Genomic DNA, 26087 nt, shown 5'->3' on the forward strand with positions numbered 1-26087 from the left:
ACATTCAAAAGACTCTTAGAAAAAATGGTGGAGTTCCCTGGTGGCTCGGCAGGTTAAGGATCCGGCATCACCACTGCTGTGGCTCAGGTTCCATCTCTGGCTGGGGGAACTTCCTCATGCCGGAAATGAGGCCAAAAGCTCCTCCCCCAAAAACAAACGAAAAGAGATTGATATTTTAAACAGGCAAAATCTGAAAGAACTCACATCTCATCAACGTCATACCTATATCATTCAGGCACCTGAGAGGGTCAGAGATGTCTCATGTAGTCTTTCTATTATTCTGTAAGTTTCTCAAGTCTAAATACTATTAGTATATTTGTGTGTCTGTCTTATGTAGCTGTGTCTATGATATATTCAAACATTGCTGTCAAAGATTTATCGAGGAACTAACGCAGTCCTCCATGGCTTGTTATTAAGCCTTGTGATGGATCCGTGCAGACCACAGCCCCGGAGGACCCCCCGTTTAGTATGTTCCAAACGTCGCCTCAAGCCGCCAGCCCATGGCACGCACAGGAACACACAGTCGCAGCTGTCGATGCACAGACACAGCCAAACAACCAAACAGACGCGCCTGCATGCAAGGAGGCTGAAATGGCTCAGAAAGAATTCGGTACGAACCCCAAATTGATTCTTTCCACATGTTTAGAAATCCCAGCGGGCACGGAGGCCAACGAGCGGAACGTGCAGTGCACCTCGCTGGGCACGTAGCAGGCACAGGGGTGCGGACAGGCCAGCCCGGCACGCGGGTGTCCCCAGACCAGGATCAGCACCACGGAGAGGGCTCGCCACGGCGCCCGCGCGGGCATCTTGTCGGGGTGCGTGCGCCCAGGACACCTGTTGCGGAACCACAAAAGCAGACGTCAGGTAACCCTTCCTGATTTCCAGCAGCTGTCACACGAACGGTGCTTCTCAGAGTCAAGCTTCCCAAAACATCACCGGGTCTATGTGAGGGACCCCAACCATGTGCGTGGAGAAACACAAAACGTAGTTTAAAAGATCTTTCGCCATTAACTTTAACCATGACGGTACAAAATAAATGTCACTGTATGGGATTGGGTCACTCTGCTGTCCAACAGAGATTGCAGGAACATCGTAAATCAACTAAAGTTTAACTTTAAAAAAAAGATAAAGTAAATGGAAAATAAACATCGCTCTGGACTTGGAAACTGTGATTTGGAATTCTCTGTTGTGAGGGAAGGTATGACATACGCAGGCTCACAGACACACCCACAAAAATACAAAATATGAATATATTTAACTATATATATGCATAAATGTATATACACACAAATATACAAATATAGTTTGTGCAAATATAGACTTGTATAAATGCATATGTACACACACAAATATGCAAATAGATATGCAAATATGTATAGTTGTATAAATGTCTACGCACACAGATATTCAAATATATATGTGGAAATATAGACTTTCATTCATGTATATGTGCACATATAAATATACAAATATACATGCCGATATGTGTGTATAAATGTATATACACACAAATATACACATATATATGCAAATATACTCGTATAAATGCGTATACACAAATACACAAATATATATGCAAATACAGACGTGTATTCACATATATATACATATACAAATGTACTTGTACATATGCGTACATATATTTGTCTTTATATGTATATACAGAGAGGACAGATACATTTACGTTTCTATCATAAAATAAATAACAAAAATACATGTTCTGTATCCCCCTCCAAATGTTCATTGTCATTAAATATTGAATGTACCTGAATAAAAAGCTTCTCAAGAAGCTTGCAATTATCAGAAGTATTTCCTTCTTCGAATGACCTTTCTTAAAGTGTTAGCGAGAGCTCCCTGAAGCGCTGGCAGAGGCATCCACTAAAGTGACATGTATTCCATTCGGGGTGGATGTGTTTATCACCCTGCATGTTTTTTTCCCTTGGAGGAGCCAAAATGTGGAGGAGGTGCAGCATCCCCCCTTATCAGCCAGGAAACTGGGGGGGGACCTCTGCCATCAGATAAAAATCTGCCATTAGATAGAGAAAAGGAATCGCCTGATGAAGACTATTCAGGCAAACCAGAAAGATCAGTGAGACAGACAGACAGACAGACAGACAGAAAGAGAGAGGAAGGGAGCAAATGTTCAGATAAATATTAGGTTGCATCAGCGACCTCCTTTAGAATGTCAATGATTATTTTTGCACGCATGGGTCATGCCTTCAGCAGCTCATGTTTTTCTCAACTGTTGCATGAAGTTTCTTTACCAATAAGTACCACCTAAGGACAGTAACAGGCGCAGTGGAGACCCGCGCCTGTGCAGCTGGTTCCTGCGCTGGGCACGTCCTAACCTCTGATCATAAGCGCTGCATCTGCTCACACGCCCACAGGGACATCCCATATCCCCCAGCTTTTCCATCCTTCACAGGACTTCGACACAGAGAGGCTCTTAAGCCTGAACGCGTCTTCCCTTTCAGCGGCTCTGGAAAGAGCTGACGGTGCAGGCAGCTTTGCAAAAAGCAAGTTCAGGCTCCTCCTCCGCGCCCTGGAACAAACGGGGTCCCGCAGCTTTGCCGAGAGCCCGTTTCCGCGCTCGCCTGAGCCCACGCCCCCCGCGCTCCTGCCTGCCCGCTCGACCTCCGCCCAGGGCTTCCCGGCCCCGCGCCCCGGGCCCGCAGGCCGTCCTGGCCCCAGAGTCCCGAAGCTTCCTCTCCAGCCGCGCTCTGCCTCCCGCTTTCCACCCAGGTCCTCCGGGAAGGCCGGAGGAACGCGCCCCAGGGAACCCTAGTGCCCAGGCCTCCAGGGACACCGCCCTGAGCCTGCAGGACCGCCGGGCACGCCTGGAGAGCTCCGGGGAGCTGGGCGTTCCTCCCGCCGGCGGTGACAACCTAGAGCAGCCGGGCGCGCGGCCCTGCGCCCCTGGCCGGCTTCCAGCGCCCGGCGGGGCCGCGCGCTGCGTTCCGAGTTTTCCCCGAGGCCTGAGACCCGGCTACCGGAGGACGCCTCCACCAGATGCTCGCTGATCCAGCTTCCGCGCGGCTCGGCCTCCCGGCGGGCTTGCCCTGTGCCCCTGGCCAGGGCAAGCGGAGGAGGCGGGAAGGAGAGTGTTAGGACCGGGAGTTGGAGGAGTTTAAGAGGAAGCCCCGCAACGGTGCTTCCCCCACCCCACACCCCAAGCCACCGCGCACTGGGTTTCACTTGGGGGTCCCGTGGGTGGCTCCCTGGAAACCAGGGGTGGATGGGGGAGAAGGAGGAAGGAGAAGGGTTGCGGGTTCCTTGGATCTACTTAACGCATCTTCCTGCAAGATTCCGTCCGCCTCTGTCCTGGAGGGTGGCGGGCCGCTTAGTACAGCGCCCAGGAACAGTTCCATATGCCTCTTTGCCCTCGCCGCCCAGTCTCCCCAAACCAACCCAGTTTGCCCCTCGGCCGCCGCCCACTCTCTTACCCCCGTGCAGACAGAGCCAGCTCCCCGCGAGCGTCCAGGCCGCCCTCGGTCCTCACCTGTCCTTATGAAGCCGCGACACACGCGAGCGGTGCGCCCAGAGCGTCCGCGGGGCCGGGGCGCGCGAGTCACCGCCGGGGGTCCGCCGGGGCCATGCCCTTCCCGGGGCCGGGGGCGAGGCAGCGCGGCTTCCCAGTGCGGCACGGCGAGCCGGAGCCCTTTTATTCCCGTCGCCGAGAGACTTCCCCGCGTGCACGCCTCGGCCCACCCCCACTCTGCCCCACCCCGGGGAGCGGGGCGCGGGCCCCAGCCCAGGGACCCTGGCCGCGCGCTCGGCGCTCAGCCCTCCTCTCTGCTCTTCATGGCGCCGCGTCGCGAGTGGGCCCTCCTCGCCCACTCCGGCGGGAAGGCCGGCAGGGCCCTAGGGCGCGCGGTTTGGGGAAGGAGAGTTCCGGGTCCGAGATGAACTCCGGGGACCCGAGGGAGGGGGGAGAAACTGGGGGCGCGGCGCGAGCTGCAGCCCAAAGGACGCACCCGGAGCGCCCTTCCCAGCAGACCTGGGAACGGTCTCTTTCCTTTCGGGGGAAGAGGGAAGCCCAGAGTTTGCAGGGCCCCGGGCGGGATGGGGTTTACTCCCGCGGCGCCTCGGAAGCCGTGTGCTGGCAGGAGCCGCTGCGCCGGGCCGGCATCCCCCGAGCTGCAGGCGCTGCTGCCACGTGAGCCCACGGCCACGCCCTCCCGCCCCTGCCCCGGCTCCTGGCCGCCAGCCTCCCTCCGCCTGCCAGAAGCCTCCTGCCAAAAAAAGGTGGAAGGCTCCCCTCCCGTTTGGAGAGCCTGAGGGGGCTGGGCCGGGACCAGCACTTTGGGGAGCCCCGTGGTGCCCGGCTGGGGCAAGTGAGAAGCGGCCAGCGGAGAGGGCGACAAACAGGCCGGAGAAGACGGCGTGACCTCGCGCAGAAGCAGAGGAGGTATTCCGGCTTCCAGGAGGAATCTGACCTGGGATAGAAGGGTCCTCGCGGAGTCAGGTGGGGGCTGTCAGCGCCGCCCACCTGGGAGGAAAGGGCAGGGCTGAGAAAGGCTGCGTAAAACCTAAGAGTGAAGAGAAAAACGGGGGAGTGCGGGCCTCCTGGAGGGGAACATTCCAGGTGCCCTGCCTGAGCCTGGCTCCTGGCCAGGGGCTGCTCGATATCCAGGAATGAACCTTACCATATGTCGTGTCTGATGCCCCGAGTATGGACTGGCTCCGTTTCTCCTAAGAAGTGTCCAGGAAACCCTCAGGGCTTTCATCCAAGGGGGAGGCTCTGTGTCCAGACGGCAGATTGAAGCTGCTTCCTAAGTTACAGTGTCACAACAGGACCCCCCGCATCTCTCCTCGTGAGCCAGCGTGTTGACAATATGTGTGCCAGGGACTGGCGGGTACCCCTCTATTATTCACATGTGGGAGAGCAGTGGTCCCCAGGGTGATGGTATTAGGAAGTGATGCCTTGGGGACGGGATGAGGCTGAGATGAGGTCGGGAGTGTGGGGCCCCCCTGATGGGCTGAAGGTCCTTGTGAAACCAGGAGGAGAGACCCAGGCTCCCCCTCTCCTCTCCACCAAGCAGGGACACCCCGAGAAGGGGGCCGCCTGCACATCAGGCAGAGAGTTCTCACCAGAAGCTACATCTCAGTCTCAGGCTTCCGGTCTGCAGCAGGGTGAGACATACACGCCTGCGGGGTGAGCCTCAAGTCTGGGGGAGTCTGTGTCCGCAGCCCAAGCTCAGACAATGGACGGCATCCTCACGTCCTGCTGCATGGGGTCTTTGATCTACAAAGGACAGAACACCGGTTAGGACAGAAAGAGACTTCGGTTAGGGCGCCTCTCAGGGCAGAAATATGTATGTTAGGACGTCTGTTCTGAAATACATAAATCGACATATGCAACTCTTGCATTTGGGGGATAAGCAGCGAGGTCCTGAGGCCCTGCTGTCCAGCACAGGGCACTCTAGCCAATCCCTTGGGATGGAACATGAGGGAAGATAATAGGAGACAGAGGATGCAGGTATCACTCGGTCACTTCGCTGCACGGCAGAAATGGACAGAACATTGTAAATGAACCAACCATAATTAAAAAATTTTTTAAAGAAATAAATCTACATAGGACCTAATGGTACCATTCCTTGTGCCACAACACCTGTCGGCAGAGATGTATTTCCAGCCCTACCCACTGATGCCGATTCTGCGAATCCACAGACCTCCCCCCCTTCCTTGAGTAGCAGATCCATTGAGGCAGAACCTCCTGGACCACAATCTAGCTAAGACAATGGACTGCAGTGTCAATTTTTTTTTATGAATTTTATTTTATCCATAATGGGTGGTTTACAGTGTTCTGTCAATTTCCTACTGTACAGCAAAGAGACGCGGTCACACAGATATATATGCATTCTCTTTCTCGCATTAGCCTCCATCATGCTCCATCATCAGTGACTAGATATGGTTCGCGGTGCTCAGCAGCAGGATCTCATTGCTTATCCACTCCAAAGGCAGTCGTTTGCATCTATGAACCCCAGAATCCCAGACAGACGGCATCATCCATTTTTGCTTATTGGGATCTTTGACCTACCACGGACATGTTAGGGCAGAAATACATTTGTTACTGGCCCAGTGGTACTGTCACCTGTGCAACAACACCTGTCGGCAGAGATGGCCCTGTAAGCAAGCCGACGGCACGCAGGTGACATGGGGAAAAGACTTCCCTGAGATGGGTCTGGCCCTCAGCTCCCACTGTCCAGGTACACCCATTCCGAAGGAAATCCTAGCGGGTGTGTCAGGGACGTCCCCAGCCTCCAACTTCTGCCCTTGATCCAACCTCCCTTCAGGAACCCAGTGATAAAGACCGCTTACCGCCCCGAAGCGCCTGCAGTCCTTGACTGGCAGTGGTGGGGAGGGAACCGCCTTTGATGCTTTGTCTGCATCATCCTAAGAGCACTCCTCCCCCATCCACGCTTCTCGTGGGGAAGGTACCCCCCCCCCCCGCCCCCGTGACAGCAGAGGCATTGGTGGTGGATTCAGGCAGCAAAAGTCTAGCCGCCCATTCCTCCCCCCCACTCTTTCTTGGCTACATAGCCTAGACCAGAGAAGAACATTAGCCTTTTCTGAAAGTGGCTTTTCCAGAGATAACGGGAGGCCACTGATGCCCACTCGTCAGAGGTATGGGGTCCACAGGACAGCAATCCCGTTTGCAAAGCCCAGAACGCAGGACCTGCGTTGTACCTGCAGGCGCTACACTGGATCTATTTAACCTACTCTCCTTTCTTTTCACTCCATTCCCTCCCCATGCACCCTCTTCTCCAGTTTCACCCCCAGGCAGGACCTCTGGGGTCAGGGAGGCTGTTTCTTGCTTGAGCTGAAGTTCTGAAAGCCTCTGCCTCTTGAATAGGGGTGAAGGGGGTGGTCTCGTGGTCTGAGGGCAGCTGTGCCCGACCACGGAATGACGTGGTTCTGTGCCTAACGGGGTCGGTGAAAGGAAGGTCCGAGTCACGTGACTGCAAGCCTGGCGGCTGCCCAGCCTCCAGAATCAGAAGGCGTGCTGACCCCAAATTTTCTAGGATGACTGGAGAGGAGGAAAAGAAACCAAAGGGGGAAAAAAAAAAAAAAGTCTGCACAGGAAATGTCTCCTTGCATAGCTGGGAAATCCCAGGGGTGGAATAGTTGCTAGTGGGGGTGGATTTTATTTGTGCAGAAACAGACTTTTCGGACCATTCCCTGTTAAATTGGCCCCCACCCCCGTGTCTGTCTAGGGTAACCCTTCGAGAAGAAGACAGGTTACTGAAAAGCTCTCTGAAAGTGAGGGGGTGGGGGTTGGATTGGTTTGGTTTTGCACTGTTCTTTTACAGCGAAGTCACTGGAAGTCTCCTGTTGCATTTGCTAAAACGCTTCCAGATTTTCTTTACAGCGATTTTTAAGTAGAACAAAAAAAATAAGTCGTGCACTTCAGAGGAACTCCCCTGATCTCCCAAGCATGCTGGAGTTATTTCTGCAAAAGGGGCTGGAGCAAATCCTGCTCAGCAGAAGGCAGGGTAGCCCCCGACAGGAAAAGCAGCGCTTACAGACGTGAACTCCGGCTGACCCGTTGTGGGGGGACTCGCTGAAAGGGAGTTCTTGGCAAGTTGGGAGCTAGCTGTTTCTCCACCACTGCCCCTTCCTGAGCCAGAAGCTTCTAGAACAAAGAAAGTCACAGTTCTTTCTCTCTGGGTCTTCAAATTCTGTTTGGGAGAAAACCAACGCCCTGGGGCGGTGGGGGGTGGGGGGACAGGGAGTAAGATGATGAGACTTCAGCTCCCCATCTCTGGACCATAGGGCGTTCAGCAGATGGGGTGAACCGCCTGCAGGCAGAGCTCCCTTCAGAGACCTCGGCTCAGAAAGCAAGACCTGTCTCCTGTTCCAAAATAAAAATAACCAACGGTTTCCGCCACAGCAGGAACATATTCAATCCAGAAAATGAGATATTCTATGACAGTGACTATTCAAAATCCTACGAAGGATCAAGACACATTTTGGTTTCTTCTGAGGAGGCATTTTTCACCTACGTTTATGCTGATTTTACGCCCTGCGGGCACGCGATGTCTAGGAGGAGAAACCTAGTAACTTCTGAAGGACTTTTTTTTAACTTTACTTTTATTAATTAGCATGTAGCTGATGTGCAGGGTTGTGTCCATTTCTGCTGCACAGCAGTGACCCAGGCACACACATCTATACACATTCTTTCTCTCATATTCTCCTCCCTTCTGCTCTGTCCCAAGAGACTGGACAGAGGTCCCTGTGCTGCACAGCAGGACTTCATGGCTTCTCCATTCTCAATGTCATAGTTGCATCTATGAACCCCAACCTCCCCGCCCAGTCCACTGCCTCCTCCCCACCCACCCCCCCGGCCTACAAAACAGAAACAGACTCTACGGGTCATTAAAAGCGACTTCTGATCTAAGAAGACTGGGGAGACCCAGCCCTTGTCATGAGCCTACTAGCCGTTTGGATTCCTTCTTTGCAGAAATGTCTTTTCAAGTCCTTTGCCCATTTTTGAATCCAGCATTTTAAGTCAAAATCACCAGCTTTGAGGCCTCTGCCATTGTTTTGTGTTTGTTATTGTTGCTGAGTTGAAGTTTGAGGTGCTATGAATCCCTTATCAAGTAGAGGATAGGCAAATATTTTCTCCCATTGTGAGGATTGCATTTTTATCTGTTGATATTGTTTTTTCTTTCTCTCTCTCTCTCCCTCCCTCCATTTGTTTCTTTTGCTACACCCTAGGCATGTGGAAGTTCCTGGACCAGGAACTGAACCCATGCTACAGCAACAACTCTGAGCCATTGCAGTGACAATGCCAGATGCTTTACAAGAGAACTCGCAATGCTGTCTTTTTTGTTTGTTTGTTTGTTTTTGTCTTTTTGCCTTTTCTAGGGCCATTCCCGTGGCACATGGAGCTTCCCAGGCTAGGGGTCGAATTGGAGCTATAGCCACCGGCCTACACCACAGCCACAGCAACTCGGGATCCGAGCCTCATCTGCAACCTACACACAGCTCACGGCAATGCCGGACCCTTAACCCACTGAGCAAGGTCAGGGATGGAACCTGCAACCTCATGGTTCCTAGTCGGATTCGTTCACCACTGAGCCATGACGGGAACTCCCCTGATGCGGTCTCTTGATTCAGAAACTTTCTTCACGTTCATGAGGGTCACTTTGTCTGTTTCCCTTAGTGGCCTGCGCCCATCAACCACTGCCAAACCTGATGCGGTGACGCTTTGCCCTCTGTTTGCATGTCCCCGTATAATTTTGTCAGCCCTGCTGCTGATCTGCCACTTGGATGCATCTTTTAAGCTGAGCATCCGGGTGTCGACAGGACAACATGAATCTAGGGATCCTCGTCTCCCATCTCCCGACTTTACCTTCAAACGTCCTTTCCTTCAAAGTGCTTCACTGGGTCTCTCGCCGCAAATTAGATGACGTCACTGATGTGGGAGATAGGGCATGCATTTAACAACGGAAAGCGAGTTCTTCCTGCTGCTAGTCCTACAGACGGCACTAAGGGCACGTGACCTGGGATCTGCGGATGGGAGGTCCGTGGTCTCAACAAACCACCCATCTTCTGCCACCTGCCCTGCAAGTTATCTCAGAGGAGCTGACTTTGTTTCCTTAGCTGGATACCCTGTATCCTTAAGTGACATGCCTCCGGCAGTGATATTATGTAACAGTCTTCCAGGAGAGACTAAACTTCTCATGCCTGTGAAGTGAGTCAAAAGCCAGTAACATGTTTATACAGAAACTTCCACCCTGGGGCCCACACACCTATTAAACACCTGGAAAATTACATAGAGATACTGTGTATTTTTGAAGGAATGCAGAGAACAATGTACATACTTTCCAAGGATGAAAACAAGAGTCTGGGTATAGAATCTAGGGGCCAAGTTCATTGCAAAGGAAAATGCTGTTGCAATAATGAGACTAACCTTGGAGGAGTTCCCCGTCATGGCTCAGTGGAAACAAACTCAACCAGCATCCATGAGGATGCAGGTTCGATCCCTGGCCTCGCTCAGTGGGTTAAGGATCTGGGGTTGCCATGAGCTGTGGTGTAGGTCACAGATACGGCTCAGATCCTGCATCACTGTGGCTGTGGTGTAGCCCGGCAGCTGCAGCTCCAATTTGACCCCTAGCCTTGGGAACCTCCATATGCTGCAGGTGTGGACATAAAAAGTGGGGGAAAAAAAAAAGATAATCTTGATGGAGAAAAAATGGAATCCAGAGAAAGTCAGATGATCTGGAAGTGGCTGGAAGACTTATATAATAAGAGGAAAAGAGGAGTTCCCGTTGTGGCGTGGCAGGTTAAGAACCCAACATAGTGTCTGTGAGGATGCGGGTTCCATCCCTGGCCTCACTCAGTGGGTTAAGAATCTGGCATTGCCATACGCTGCAGCTTGGATCCTGCGTTGCTGTGGCCAAAAAAGGCCAACAAAATAAAAACACACAAAAAGGGCTTAACTCACAAAGGCTGTTTTCAGGAATGACAGGGAAAATGGTTTACTGTGCTTTGAAAGAAAATAAAATCTATTGGTTTGGCAGGGGGTACAGTTTCTGATTCGTTTGCAGAGCCCCGATCTCATTTTACCACCTCCTCAATGGCTAAACTCATTCCATATCATCCTTGTCAAGGGCCTGGCCGGACGTAATAAATGGAGGGCCCCCCCCGCCCCCGTGAATGGGCAACTATGCTTTTGGAGACAAACCCAAATCCATCGCAGGCAGCCCCACATCCATCTCTTTGTAATTATCCCGGTCACAGGTATGCCTCAAGGGCACATGAAAGATACCTGTGGCATTTTATCTCCATGGCAGCCCTTTAAATATAAAAAACCAAACCAAACCAAAAAAAAACCTCCCTGTGCTCTGTGTGTTTGATTTCCTTTAGCATAAAGACATGACCCTGCCTGTCCTGGTTAAAAGCCTGCTCCCCGTCTTTGCTTTTCTATATCCTTTCAAAGAAGAGCATGCTTCCCTCACGGGCACCCAGGCGGGCTCGGGTAGGGAAGAGGATTGAATCTACACGTCAGCTGATGGAGCTGGGGATCATAGGATGTCCTGGGATCCAGGCAGGTGTTTCTTAATTTTTTATCAGCGTATAGTTGAGGTATGATGTTTTGTCCATGTCTGCTGCACAGGATAGCGACCCAGGCACACATAGATATCCATTCCCTTTCTCATATTCTCGTCCATCACCGTCTATTCCAGGAGCCTGGCTAGAGTTCCCTGTGCTGGACCACAGGACCTCATTGCCTATCCATTCTCAATGTCCTAGTGGGGTAGGCGGTTCTTAAGACGGATTCACACTAAATCAGTTGTAGGTATTTGCAGAAGGCTTTAGAGGCACGTAGTAATCCCTGCCCACCCCGTGTAGAGATGGGAAGCCCTGCAGAAGATGGAGTCAGGACACCTGGCCTATTCAGCTGGAACCAACACCATCACAGTGTTACCGCTCAGTAACCATGAGGCCAAAGCACTACAAGGTCGAGTTTGGAACAGACAAAGACGTCTTGCAGGGCCAGGCAAGGAGACAGGTGGCTCATACCCCCACACTAAGCCCCCAGACTAAGCCCCCAAACGATCCCCAACTCCTCAAACCGCAATTGCAAAGTGTTTTGGAACAGAAGAGAGGGAGGGGTGTGGTTGGTCGTTGCAAACTTCTCCCAGAAGAAATCCTGTGTTGGTGCAGCTGCCCACAGAGGACAGGCCACATGTCCCCATCAACCTCCAACAAGATACACGCTACACTTCAGAGAGGAGCGAAAGCCCAGCATGTGGGGGAAGGGCTGCCCTGGGAAGTCACCACAGGGTCCTGCTCCATCAGGGTCCCCGTAAAAGGCACTCAGAGGCTCAAAGCTGGAAAAAGGACTTGAGATCAGAGAAAACAGGTGGGGATCCTGGGTGGGAATGAGGGAGGGGCCGCGAGCCAAGGGATTTCAGAACAGCTTTGCAAGCTGCAGAGAAGCAGATTCTACCCCAGAGCCTGGAGAAGGAATCAGCCCTGCTCACACTTTGGAACTCTGGAGTCCAGAACAGCAAAAGGAGACGTGCGTGTGATTTTTAAGCCACGGAGTGAGTGGGTGGCGATGTGTTATAGGCGCCCTAGGAGCCTGATAGAGTAAATTAAGCCTGCGGGTCAATGCCCAGTCCAAGGTAAAGCCCCCCCCCACCACCCGCCACCCCCTGCCGCCTCCAGCCCTTTACACCTGCTGGAAACCTCATTTTCCAAATGCCGAATGGTATATGCAGACACCAGCTCTTCAGAGGGGCTCTCCCGGTCCCCTTCTTTACGAAACAAGCTTCCCCCACTCCCTTTGTTACAGGCGCCCTAGGAGCCTGATAGAGTAAATTAAACCTGCGGATCAATGCCCAGTCCAAGGTAAAGCCCCCCCCCGCCCCCCCCGCCAACCCCTGCCGCCTCCAGCCCTTTACACCTGCTGGAAACTTCATTTTCCAAATGCCGAATGGTATATGCAGACACCAGCTCTTCAGAGGGGCTCTCCCGGTCCCCTTCTTTACGAAACAAGCTTCCCCCACTCCCTTTGGCCTGACTGACTTTTGGCAAGAGTTGTGAGGACTTGAATTCGGGTTTTATGGCATTGCATCTCTGGGCTCCCTCTGGAATGTGAGGTCAAGGGATTGTCAGCATTCTCAATGCATTTTCCAAGAAAGTGGAACCATCCCTATCTGCTGGGTGAAGAAATGGGCTTGCCTAGAAATGGGTACGAACTGTCTTGTAAGAAATGAGGTCTAGGAGTTCCCGCTGTGGCTCAGCGGGTGAAGGACTGGACATAGTGTCTGTGAGGATGTGGTTTTGCTCCCTGGCCTTGCTCAGTAGGTTGAGGATCTGGTGTTGCCGTGAGCTGTGGTGTAGGTCATAAAGGCAGCTCGGATCCACTGTGGCTGTGGCTGTGGTGGAGGCAGGTAGCTACAGCTCCGATTCCACCCCTAGCCTGGAAACCTCCATATGCCACGGGAGGTGTGGCTGTAAAAAGAAAAGGAAAAAAAAAAAAGAAGTGAGGTCTAATCACGGACTGAGAGCTCCATGGGGCTTTCTTAGGAAGAAGGCAGCAGCACATCTATTTCTGTTGGATAACCGAGCACAAGGACATCCACCAGCCAGACGTGTTTCCTTGGTTCTGAGACCTTAGTCGTGGGCGGAAGCCCCTTGAAGGCATGGTTCTCAGCCTCAGCTGCTTCCGAAAACACCCACAGCTGGGGTTCTCCTCAGGGATTCTGACTTCGTTGGTCCCGGGTGTGGTCTGGGCTGCGGGATGCTAGATGGTCCCCAGGTGATGAGAGCATCCTGTGTACGGATGGGGGTACCGAGGGCTCAAGATAGATATGAAATTACAGAGGGTGTCACCTTGGCTCAGGATGCCATAGGGGGGAAAACAAGGGGTCGGGGAAGAAGAAACATCCTGAAAAATAACGTCACAAAACTCACATTTTCCTTCTACAGGGTAAAAAGAACTCCATTTTTAACCTGAGAGAGAGAGAGAGAGAGTGTGTGTGTGTGTGTGTGTGTGTGTTTACCCCTTAAGGACTTAAGACTCACTGTACTATCAATTTCCTTTTTTTTTTGTTTTTGTTTTTGTCTTTTTCAGGCTACACCTGTGGCATATGGAGGTTCCCAGGCTACGGGTCGAATCAGACCTGTAGCCGCCGGCCTACATCAGAGCCACAGCAACGCGGGATCTGAGCTGCGTCTGGGACCTACACCCCAGCTCACCATGATGCCAGATCCTCAACCCACAGAGCGAAGCCAGCGATCGAACCCGCAACCTCATGGTTCCTAGTCGGATTCATTTCCACTGTGCCATGATGGGAACGCCTCAATTTATACTTCTAACTAAGAAATACACACAGTACTCTAGAGGGAGAATAGGTCACTTTCTCGTATGTGAATCCAACCTAGTTTTTTGTGGCTGTGCCTTCAGGCAGAAGGGGTTTTGGCAGAATGTTAGTTGTCTGAGGGAGCTGAAGCCCTTGTAAGTTGAAACTTACAAGGGAAAGAGTTCGTGTGTGTAGACAGCCTTAACCTATTAGCTCCCCAAGAGAAGGGTCAGTATTCTCTCCATGCAGTTCCATCCTATGGAATGTCTTGTTGTTCCTTGAATGACCAGAAGCCACCTGGAAAATCACGGAATACCCCCAAGAGCCAACAAGCCTTTGGACCCTCAGCCCAGGAAGCTAGTGTCTGCACGTGGTGATCTGCCCTATTCAAAGCTGGAGACTGAACAGTGTATGAGAGAGACCACGTGGAAGGGAAAGTTGGGGTGTCCTGGTGGAGCCTCTCGCCAAGGGCCGTCACCGCGGCGTCAGTCCTCCTCCCGAGACGCATTAGGGGGACAGACAGGAGACGTGGAAGAGGAATGTTGCTTCTTCTTGGGAAGCACGCTGACAAATTTCCCTAGACTGTCTCTGAATGCTCCAAGGTCAAGTCCATCTAGGAGGTGGCAGTGGACGTTTGATGGGATACAAGGGGCGTCGTTTTTAAAAATAAAATTTACTGGAGAAGAGTTGACTTAGAATGTTGGGTTGGTTTCCGGTGAACGGCAAAGTGAATCAGTTTTACATCTATTCGCTCTTTTTCAGATTCTTTTCCCATATAGGGGACCACAGAACATTGGGTAGAGTTCCCTGTGCTGCACAGCAGGTCCTTGTTACTCATCTATTTTATATACAGTCGTATACATATGTGTCAATCCCAACCCCCTAATTTATCTCTCTCCTCACATTTCTCCTTTGGTAACCACGCATTTGGTTTCAAAATCTTTGAGTCGGTGTCTGTTTTGTAAGTTCTGGTGGATCATTTTTCATTAGATTGCACGTAGAAGGGATCCATGATGTTTGTCTTTCTCTGACTGACTTCACTCAGTAGGATCATCTCTAGATGTATCCGTGTTGCCGCCAACGGCATGAGGTCATTTCCTTTTCATGGCTGAGTAATATTCCATTGTGCATATGGACCACATCTTCTTTAGGCATTCCTCTGTTGTCGGACATGGAGGTTGTTTGTATGTCTTGGCTAATTGTGACTAGCGCTGCTGTGAACAGTTGGGGGTGCATACGATTTTTTGAATTACTACTGTCTCCACATGGATGCCCAGGAGGGGGGTTGCTGGATCCTATGGTGGGTCTATGTTCAGTGCTTTCAGGAACCTCCATCCTGTTTGCCATAGGGGTTGCACCAATTTACAGTCCCGCCCACAGTGTAGACAGGCACACCCTCTTAAATCCTCCTCCAACTCAAGCCAGTGCTGCTTGCCCAGGTTCCCAAGAAGCCAGCTTGGCTGGAGTCCCTCGGCTGTCTTGGGCGTCTTTCTAGCTCTTGTCACCCATCTTCAGAGCGAGGGAGGCCACCCGGGGCCAGAGGAGGTGGCAAAGCACTTCTGCCATCAACTCCTGGGGGCAGAACCTCGGGATTACAGGCTGACCTTGGAGAGATCGCAGGTCCGGTTCCAGACCCCTGCCCCAAAGTGAATCTTTTGGTTTCCCAGTGCATAGAAGTTACGTTCACCCCACCCCGCGGTCTGTTACGTCAGCCATAGCATCATGTCTGAAAAAACCCAACGTACATACTTCATTTAAAAATGCTTTATTCCTGGAGTTCCTGTTGTGGCTGAGTGATAATGACCCCAACTAGCATCCATGAGGATGCAGGTTCGATCCCTGGCCCCTGCTCAGTGGGTTAAGGATCCAGTGTTGCCACAGCTGGGATGTAGGCTGAAGACGTGGCTTGGATCTGGCATGGCTGTGGCTGGGGCAGAGGCTGGCAGCTGCAGCTCCGATTCGACCCCGAGCCTGAGAACATCAAAATGCTGCGAGTGCAGCCCTAAAAAAGAAAAAATAAAATGCACTCTCTGCGGAATGCGGTAAGGTGCCGTGCAGTGAGGTCTCCCTCAGAGGGTTGTGCAGGCTGCGGATGCGGAAGAACTCGTTGCAGGCGCATTCACGAAGGTGTCTTCAAATTGACCCCATTTCCACTTCGGTTTCGCCTTCCTGCTTCCTGAACTTTCGCTCCCGGTGTTTTCTCCCCGAATGAATGGCTCGCACCGAAGACTTGGCTTCGGTCACCACCAGGAGTGGGTCTCTGAGGCGTGGGTCCCGACAGAGGGACATTTCCAACGACCAGAAACAAATGGATGCCCGGGGCTCTTGGAAATGAGCCCAGCGTATTTTTCTAACATCTAGAAAATAACATGATTCCAGTTTTCAATGAATCGTTATTCTGATCTTTCTGGCAGTCTGGTTCTTAACTCGTCCCAGATGAGAGGAATGGAAAGAAAACAGACTGTGGCTGCTGCTTCAGCATCTGAGTTTTAAGCAAGAAAAATATCTGGAGTTCCCGAGGTGGCTCCGTGGGTGAAGGGCCTGACCTACTGTCTGCAAGGATGCGGGTTCCATCCCTGGCCTCGCTCAGTGGGTTAAGGATCTGGTGTTGCAGTGGCTGTGGCCTCGACCCCTAAACTTCCGTATGCCACAGGTGCGGCCGTGAAAAAAGAAACAAAGTTATCATTCTCTGCATGGAATAATGACTATAAGATAATGTATAGAGTAATTATTCTATCAAAGTATTATTCTATTGATGACATACTATATAATGCAATTTATTAATAATAACAATTATTACCTGGTTGTCTTTTGGTGGAAGAATTTCTCTGTTTGCCTCAAAGCTCCCTGTTAGGAGCTATCCTAACACCCACCCAAAGTCAACCCTGGAAGCTGATACATGTTGCTCTCTCTTCTCTCATCTCTGGGTCACAAAACTAAGAGGCAGTGACAACTCATTAAACCCACAGGAAATAGAGGCTTTTCTTTGAAAGGAGCAATGCAGACCACATATATTTTAAAAAGGCATCTCCATATGTGATATGAACGCATCCATTCTATGCTGCTTTGATCATTTTCAGCCTCCTGCCTTCTGGGTATTTTTAAAAGTATGTCCTTTGCATTGGCAAACTATTAGAGGACCAGCGTTTGGAAAAGCAAAGTGACATGGGTTCAGAAGACTCAAATGTCCTTGACGCTGGCGTCTGAAGTAAACTTTGATGGCCCATAAGCCCTTTGGGTCTTTAATTCAACTATATCCAAAAGGGGGAAGAGAGGGGGATTTCTAGAAAGTTTGATTGGAACCATTCTTACAGAGAGCACAGCACAGGAAAAAAAAAATCTGCCATGATTTTATTATATGAAAATATACATTGCTGTGGCTGTGGCTGTGGCATAGGCTGGCAGCTACAGATCCAATTTGACCCCTACCCTGGGAACTTCCAGATGTGGTGGGTGTGCCCCTAAAAAGACCAAAAGAAAAGAAAAGAAAAAAGAAAATATACCGTAAATGCAAAACATCTTCACCCAATAATGCAAAAGCTGAATATTCATTACCAGCAAACAGATTAACGGAAAGAAGAAGAAACCATGATCTGTGGCACGTCGATGCCTAAAGAAAAACAATTCACTAAAGAGAAGCACCTCCTTTCATGACCTTGGCCAAGACCTTGACAATGGCAGCCGTTTAGAGCAAAGGCGCATTTTCACTGTCACTATGCAGGTTGATGAAAGAAGCCAAAAGTGGCGGTCAAAAAAAAAAAAAAAAAGGAATATGATCAGAGGAGACATAAATTGAATGACAGAGGTGGCAACTAGCCAGCGGTTAAGTGGCTCCGTATCTTGGAACAGAAATTCCAAAAGGAAGCCAATTTCCGAATTCAAAACTAAAAGCCATGGCCGATGCAGCATGGCTCCTGTTTTCTCGTTTTTCTTTCTTCTTTGTGAGCTGTGCCTCGTCTCCTGGCTACTGATCATCCGGGAATTTGTGGTCGTAAATTGTTAAACGTATAATTTGTTTCTAAGAGTCCATGGGGTGCTCTGGAATGGGAAGAGATGCTTTCGGGGGGGGGGGTTAACTTTGGTTTAGAGGGAAAAAAAAATGTTGAGCTGTTGAAAGATGCTTTCTCAATATTGTTTACTTTGAAAGAGATTGAAGGTTCCTTTCTGGCTCATAATTTACCCTGCGTTAAATTAAAGGGTGGCTCACAACCCAGCAAGCGTCTATTAAAGAGATTTTCAAAAGCAAAAAAAAAAGGGAAAAATGCTGATGTAATATCTATAAGGCATGTGAAGAGAGAGGGGGCTGGCGTGAATGTGTCTCTTGGATGGAGTGCCCCGGCAAGAGCTTCTTTTTTGTTTTGTTGTGTTTTGCTTTTTAGGGCCACACCTGCAGCATATGGAGATTCCCAGGCTAGGGGTCGAATGGGAGGTGCAGCTGCTGGTCTACACCACAGCCACAGCAACGCAGGATCCGAGCCGTGTCTGCGACCTACACCACAGCTCATGGCAACGCCAGATTCTTAACCCACTGAGCTGGGCCAGGGATCAAACCCGCAACCTCATGGTTTGCTTCCCAGTCAGATTCGTTTCTGCTCCGCCACAATGGGAACTCCGGGAAGAGCTTCTTAAGATACTAAAGAGAAGCACCTCCTTTCATGACCTTGGCCAAGACCTTGACAATGGTTTCTGATTCAGTAGGTACCGTGTCATGTGAAATGCTTTGCAAGAAGAAACCCCATAACCGAAGGATCTGAGACCTCTTTCTAAACCAGAGCATTGAGCGTTTGAGTGCGCTTATGAATCACCTGCAGATCTTGATACGATGCAGACTCTTGTTCATCCGGTCTGGAGTGGGGCTCAGATCTGGCATGTCCAACCCCTCCCAGTGGATGCTGTGAGTTGGTCGGTGGTCCACCCTTTGAATAGCAGATCCATTCAGACAGAAGCTCCCGGACCAGAACCCAGCCCTGGATTTGTTCTCCAAGGCCCCAGGTCAGGTTCCTAGGCAGTCAGGGTTGCAACACTCAGACTGGCTCCACACACCAGCTGGGTTTTTCCAGAAGAGGGAGCGAAGAGCTAGGGCTCTTAGGACCTCTTGGACCTGGCCGTGGTCATGTTCCCATGGCAACGGGGTGACTTCCTGGCCACCATGACCCGCTTCCCTGATTCCCAGGTGTTGGCACCTGATCCGTACCCCTCTAAGCATCCCCAGTCTGAAGAGTGTGGATGGATGAAAACGCTAATCAGGGACTGAGATGCCTCGAGCGCTACAGACACAAGAGAGGAAAAAGAGTCAATGACCAGGGGATACATTCAGTTCCTTCTTTGGCGGTTCTGTCCCTCGCCAGTTGGGATGGGGACATTGTCCATCCTTAATGAAAGGAGCTGGATGCAAGAGGATGGCGAGGCAGGTGGTAACGGGGCGGGTGAGGGAGAAGAAAAGAGAGGTGTATAAGTGGTGACACTGGGAGAAATGGCCAGGGTGGCCTCGGGGCTCACGCCTACACAGCAGACATCTCTGCAAAGCTCTGCCTGTTCCTGGAACCAGCCATTGGCAGTCCTGGACTCACACATCGCATCATCGGAAACACACTATTGCTCGTGCTCAATATATTTTTTTCTTTTCTCTTTCTTCTTTTAAAATTACAGTTGGTCTACAGAGTTGTGCCAATTTCTCCTGTACAGTAAAGTGCCCCAGTCACACAGATACATCCATTCCCTTTCTCATATTCTCTTCCATCCTGGTCCATCCCAGGAGACTGGACAGAGTTCCCTGTGCTGGACAGCAGGACTTCACGGCTTATCCATTCTCAGTGTCCGAGTTTGCATCTACTGACCCCACACTCCCTGTCCAGCCCACTGCCTCCTCCTCCCCCTTGGCAACCCCAAGTCTGTTTTCCACATCTGTGAGTCTATTTCTATTCTGTAGATAAGTTCATCTCTGCCACATGTTAGATTCCACCTCGAAGTGATATCCTATGGTGTTTGTCTTTCTCTTTCTGACTCACTTTACTTAGTATGAGACTCTCTAGTTGCATCAATATATTTTTTTTCAAAAGATCTTTCTTTCTTTTTTTTTTTGGTCTTTTCTAGGGCCGCACCTGTGGCATATGGAGTTTCCCAGGCCAGGGGTTCAATCAGAGCTGTAGCTGCCAGCCTACGCCAGAGCCACAGCAACGTGGGATCTGAGCCACGTCTGTCACCTACACTATAGCTCATGGCAATGCTGGATCCTTAACCCACAGAACAAGGCCAGGGATCAAACCTGCAACCTCATGGTTCCTAGTCGGATTCATTAACCACTGAGCCACGAGAACTCCTCAAAAGATCTTTCTTGAAGAGCTGCTAGAACCAGCCATGCCTGATGTCCCACTGGTACAACTACACAGGAGATCAGCCTTCCAAGTGAGGATGATTCCAGAGGCAGATAATTTCTCACCCTCAGAGTTATAGAAATGCAAACCAGGCTGGGGCAAAGAGCCGGGACCAGGGGCTTTAGCCTGCCTTCTCCATGGGCAGCAGGAAAAACGGCCAGGCTGTGCAAAACCCTGTGTTTCTAGAAAGATAATTCTTTTCCATAGCTATGAGGGCTTCCGGGGAACATCAGGAACAGATGTGCACAGATTGTCTTGTTGAGGAATTTCCCATTGAGAAACATCCTTTGGCATCTCATGGAAACCACCAGCGAAACACACCTCCAGATTCAAAATCCAGGGCGGGGGCTTGGCTAGGAATGGCTTTCTCCTGTCATCTCTCCTCTCGTGGTTTATGTTGGAGCAAAAACGCAAGGGTTGTCCTACCTTCCTACCCACACTAAGCTATTCTTGCTTGAATCCCCGTTGCTGTTTTTATTCCTGCCATTAGATCCTTCTGGTTGGAGGGAGATGAGATTAAAAAAGAAGGGGGAAAAATAAAGAATTTCTAGCAAAAAGTTTGTGTTTCACACACAGAGAAAAGCCACACTTATTTATGTGTGCAAAGAACTCCAAGATCCTGATGGGAAAAGGAGAAAAAAAAAAAAGAAAAGAAAGAAACCACCCCAGATATAATGATACGGCTGAGTTCTGAAACGCTCTGTGGTGTAGACCAGCCATGAAACCCTCAGACACAGAAGCCAAACCCTGGGTTCTGACTCCAGCTTCCACTTGGATCATGGGAAAACCGTCCTGACGCCAGAGATCACGTCCGTGAAGCCTTTCAAGCATTAGGGTGTAGCCAGTTTTTACCTGTTTGCACCCACAGAGGATGGTAAATATTTTCCCTGTGCTGTGTCATTTAATGCCCCACCCTGGAAAATCACGGAGTACCGCCAAGCGAGGCCAACAGGGGTGCTGACCCTCAACCAAGGAAGCTGGCGTCTGCACCTGCCGATCTACACTGTTCGAAGGCAGAGAAGGAACCCCGCGTGCAGTGAAGGGAAAACTGCAGCTGTCCCGACCCAAGCTTTTGCATCTGTTCTTTTCCCTCCCTGGAGGTGTTAGAGAGACAGGAGATGCAGAAGCATATTGCTTCTGCACGGGGGAAGCACGCTGCAAAAGCTCTCTAGACGGTCTCTGCAAGGTGCAAGGTCCTGCCCATCTAGGATGTGTCACAGGGCACATGGTACGTGATAAAAGGGGAGTCTTCTGTTAAAAATAAACTTTATCAGAGGGCGCCTTCCTTCTCTTTATTTTTCACCCATTTGACAATTAGCTCTTTCTTTGGCTTCTTTCATTCCAGATGTGCTATGGAACTGAGGAGACCCTGATCTAATTTAAGGTTCGTGTGCACCCGGAGCTGGGGCCATTAGGTTGTGAAAACATCCCTGGAGAGTTACCGAAAAACTCATGCTTTAAAAAAAAAGAAAAAAAAAAAAAGACTAGCAAGAGAACGCGTAGGAAATAATGACTTATTATCATCCATGACTCTTGCCAAAAATGACCTCAGTGAGCCACTCTTTAGGTAAATACTGTGTGGGAGGTTCTTGGTCCGAGGTATCAAGACTATCCGCTGGAATTCAAAGGGCTAATTCTCTGGATGGATGTCATGGTTCTTGCTGGGTAACAGAGCTAACCAGGCTTTGCGGTCAGAGACCTCGGGTCCACAGCGCCAGCCCACGCCATCTGCACGGGCAGAGACTAACTCGCTGTCTAGACAGGCAGATAATCTTCTGATTAGACCCAACCAAAGAGGCTTTGTACACTTGCCAGCTGCAAACAAACGCTGCAGACAGCATCCATCATGCTCACCTCCAGCAGACACAGCCTAATGTCAACTCGCTTCTTTGGAAGCTGGGCATATTAGGGCCTGATGTTGGACCTGCCCTCCAACATGTTCTGCCTCGGGGCTCCCACTGTGGCTCAGTAGGTTAAAAACCTGACTAGTATCCATGAGGATGTAAGTTCGATCCCTGGCCCCGTTCAGAAGGTGAAGGATCCAGCGTCGCCATGAGCGTGGCATCAGTCGAAGATGTAGCTTGGATCCGGCGTGGCTTTCGCTGTGGTGTAGACCTGCAGCTGCAGCTCCAATTCGACCCCTTGCCTGGGAACTTCCATATGCCATAGGTGTGGCTCTTAAGAGAGAACAAAAAATCTTTTTTTTTTCTGTCTTTTTGTTGTTGTTGTTGTTGTTGCTACTTCTTGGGCCGCTCCCGCGGCATATGGAGGTTCCCAGGCTAGGGGTTGAATCGGAGCTGTAGCCACCGGCCTATGCCAGAGCCACAGCAACACGGGATCCGAGCCGCGTCTGTAACCTACACCCCAGCTCACGCCGGATCGTTAACCCACTGAGCAAGGGCAGGGACTGAACCCGCAACCTCATGGTTCCTAGTCGGATTCGTTAACCACTGCGCCACGACGGGAACTCCAAAAAATCTTTTTAATTAAATTAAAAAATAATAAAATGCTCCACCTGAACCGTTGAGGGTGTGTGTGTGTGTGTGTGTGTGTCTGTCTGTCTGTCTGTCTGTGTCTGTGTGTGTGTTGGGTCCTATTTACCAGCTCTGTTGTTCTGACCATAACAAATGCTTCTCTGTCTGCTGGCGTTAGGGGTGTTGGGCAGAAATGAAAGCACAGGCAGGGCTTGAACTTGGGGGATTTCACGCTGTATTACGATGCTCTGCAAATCCAGCCCCATCCACAGAGTTTTCCTCGTGTGTCCAAAGGGCTTGTGACTCTGAGTTTCAAAAGCCATCATGAAGGGCGTCATTTCTGCTGCTGAAACTCTGCGCTGTAGTCTGGCACCCTTTGGGGGCTGGACGTTTGTTCTTCCCAAGAATGCTTTGCTGTACCGGGCTCACCGGTTACCGAGAAACGGCAGCTTTATTGCTAACGGGGTGGCGGGGGGACCGTTGTGCAAAATCCATGAATTCCTAAAACATGGAAGTGGCTGCCATGAACGCTTTGTGTCAAACCTCTATGAGCCTCCTTAGTGTTAAAATAAGCCTTGGGAGGTCCCGTGGTGGCTGAGGACGCGAAGGCCAGGACAATTGTCTCTGCGACGATGCGGGTGGGATCCCTGGCCTCGTGCCATGGGCTAAGGACCCGGCATTTCTGTGAGCTGCGGTGTAGCTCGTGGATGCAGCTCAGATCCCATGTTGCTGTGCCTGGGTGTCAGCCAGCAGCTGTAGCTCCAATGCGACCCCTAGCCTGGGAACCTCCATATACAGCAGGTGCAGCCCTAGAAGGGGCAGGGGAGGAGTTGAGCTTAGCTGGAGGCAAAGGTCTTTTCTGAGAGTTCAGACTGGAGGATTAGCCAGGAGGATGGGAGAAGAGAACCCGGGTGCAGAAAGGATGGAAGGACCGGAGGCAGAGGAGATGCGAGTGGACGAGGGAAGGTGGGAAGGAACCCTGAGGCTCTGACCCCAGCCTTCCTGCAGCCGGACAGGCTTCTCAAGGTTTTCAGCCCATCCCTGCAGCTTCTGCATTTCTCCCATCCATGTGATACCCACCCTGTGGGAGGCCAGTTTCCTCTCCAGAAATCTGCTCCCCTGGGCAGCCGCCCGGTCCTGCCCTGCAACACACCTTGCAGCCACAGTCAGTGTCGCCTCCCTGTTAGGACCTTCCTGGGAAAAAGATGCCAGCACCTCCTCCTTGGGAATGCCCTGGCTGGGGGTGGACGCCACGCCTTGGCCACCCATCTCTGGACCAAGCCGTCTGTCTCTCTTCCTCCCCAAGAGGACCCGGCTGCTGACCCCCCGCCGACCGCGGAGGAGGGCAGCTCGAAGCATCTGGATCAGAGGACTTCTACCACGGTCCAGCCTCGCCAGCAGGCTCGGGGTGGACGTCACATGTGCAGCTCAGCTGTTGTGCTGAGAATTGCTGACACGAGCAGTTCCAACCGGGAAAGCAGAGCTGCTTCCCACGGACAGATTTCGGGGGTGGGTAGCAGGGACCCTCCTGACGGCTTGCTTCTGGGATGTAGGATGCGTTACGCAAATCATGAGCCTGTGTTCAGGCGTGGTCTCCCTTTCATAGACCTGGGGACGGTGGCAACATCCACCCCCCACCCCAAGGCTGCCTTTTGGCTGCTGGCTGTGCCATGGAATGGAGCATATGTATTTTTGCATATTCCCACTTTTGTGGTTTCAGTTCCAGGCTTTCAAATTTTTTCTTTTTTTTTTTTCCAGGAGAGATCAGAGGCATACAGACTGCACTTCCTTCTGCGACACAGAATTCGCACCTACGAGAATATGAGACCGTTTGTTTTTCAAAGGCTTTGAGATAATTATTGTATGTGTACACATATAGATGATATAAGAAGTGGTGGCATTCCCTGTGACGCCGTGGCTTGAGGATCCTGGGTTGTTGCTGCTGCGGCTCCCGTCACTGCTGTGGCAAGGGTTCAATACCTGGCCCTGGAACTTCTTCGGTGCGCCTTAAGCAGGGCCAAAAAAAAAAAAAAAAAAAAAGGCAGAAGGATCATTACAGGAGTAGAATAAATAATACTGAGTTGTGCAAGAGTGTATATGCAACAGCTGCCTTTTTTTTTTTTGCTTTTCAGGGCTGCACCTGCAGCACATGGATGTTCCCGGGCTCGGGGTCTGACGGGAGCTGCAGTGGCCAGCCTCCCCCACAGCCTCAGCACTGCGTGCCAGTTCGCCCATCACCCTTTCTGTAATCGTCCTGCCACCCTCGGGTCCGCTCAACCCATGGAGAGGTCTTGGAGTTTCACCCAGACACACACATTCTTCTTTGTAGATCCTTTGAAAAGGAAAATAACTTTGATCCACCGTGGCGTTCTGGGTATTCAAATGGCGTATAATTCACGTCCTGTGTTGTGTTCATTTCGAGTGTCCAGCAAAGTGATTCCTGTACACACACCGACATACCCCGCACATGGACGCCCTTTTCAGATTCTTGGAGAAGAAAAATAATTGGATCCCCCATGGCCTTCTGGTTACTCCAGTTGAGTATAATGGATTTCCAGTGCTCTGCTAGCTTCAAGCATACAGCAAAGTGGTTCATTTACACATAAAAGCACACACGTGCGCACACACAGTCACACACATGCATATTCTTTTTTGGATTCTTGGAAAAGGAAAATAACTTTGATCTACCACGGCCTTCTGGGTAGAAGGTCACAGGTGCCTGCTCCTCTGTTTCCCACATGCTGCAACAGCCATGTTTTATTTCATTCTTATTTCTGTTTTTTAACGTTGTACTGAAGTAGAGTTAACGTGAGAGGCTGTGATGGTTTCTGCTGGATGACAAAGGGATGGAGAGACACACGTACACACGTGCATTCTCTCTCAGATTCTTTCCCCAGAGATGATCTCGGAATATTGGGTCAAGTTCTCTGTGCTCGACAGCAGGTCCCTGGCGGCCATCCGCTCCATGTACATATGCAATGGCAGCCTTTGTGTGTGTGTGTGCTTTTTAGGGCCATACCCGTGGCACATGGATGGTCCCAGGCTAGGGGTTGAATGAGAGCTGCCGGCCTCCACCACAGCCACAGCGACCGTGGAACAGTTAGTCCATCCATCACCCTTTCTGTAATCCTAGAGCTGATCCTTGGGTCCCCTCAACCCACTGAAAAGTCTTGGAGTTTCAGAGAAACACAACATCACACCTGGGGGTCAAAGTGTGGGCTTCTTCCAGGAAAGCCTTCCCAATGTTGCTTCTGCTCCACGATGGGGGTTTATAGTAGGGCTACAAGGAGTTCCCAGGGGTGGGGGGAGCGCTCAGCGGGTTAAGAATCCCACTAGCATCCATGACGATGCGGGTCAGATCCTTGGCCTCGCTCCGTGGGTTAAGGGTCCGGTGTTGCTGTGAGCGGTCGTGTGGT

General features: G+C 51.0%; 1 protein-coding gene across 2 annotated transcripts in view; it reads right to left on the reverse strand.

The window, feature by feature from the left end:
• The window catches only part of MXRA5 (matrix remodeling associated 5), a 29876-nt gene extending 26247 nt beyond the window's left edge, over positions 1 to 3629 (reverse strand). The window contains exons 1-2 of one of the 2 annotated variants that reach the window (XM_047765747.1): positions 3500 to 3629; positions 619 to 834 (exon numbers count right to left, since the gene is read on the reverse strand). In XM_047765747.1, coding sequence (XP_047621703.1) covers positions 619 to 806 — 188 coding nt within the window. In that variant the 5' untranslated portion in view covers positions 807 to 834; positions 3500 to 3629. Of the gene's footprint in view, positions 1 to 618; positions 835 to 2348; positions 3441 to 3499 lie in introns of those variants that run through there. The other variant, XM_047765746.1, reaches the window with a different exon arrangement.
• Between the last annotated feature and the right edge of the window lie 22458 nt (positions 3630 to 26087).

This window comes from Phacochoerus africanus, chromosome X, assembly GCF_016906955.1.
Source record: "Phacochoerus africanus isolate WHEZ1 chromosome X, ROS_Pafr_v1, whole genome shotgun sequence".
NCBI classification, from domain to species: Eukaryota; Metazoa; Chordata; class Mammalia; order Artiodactyla; family Suidae; genus Phacochoerus; species Phacochoerus africanus.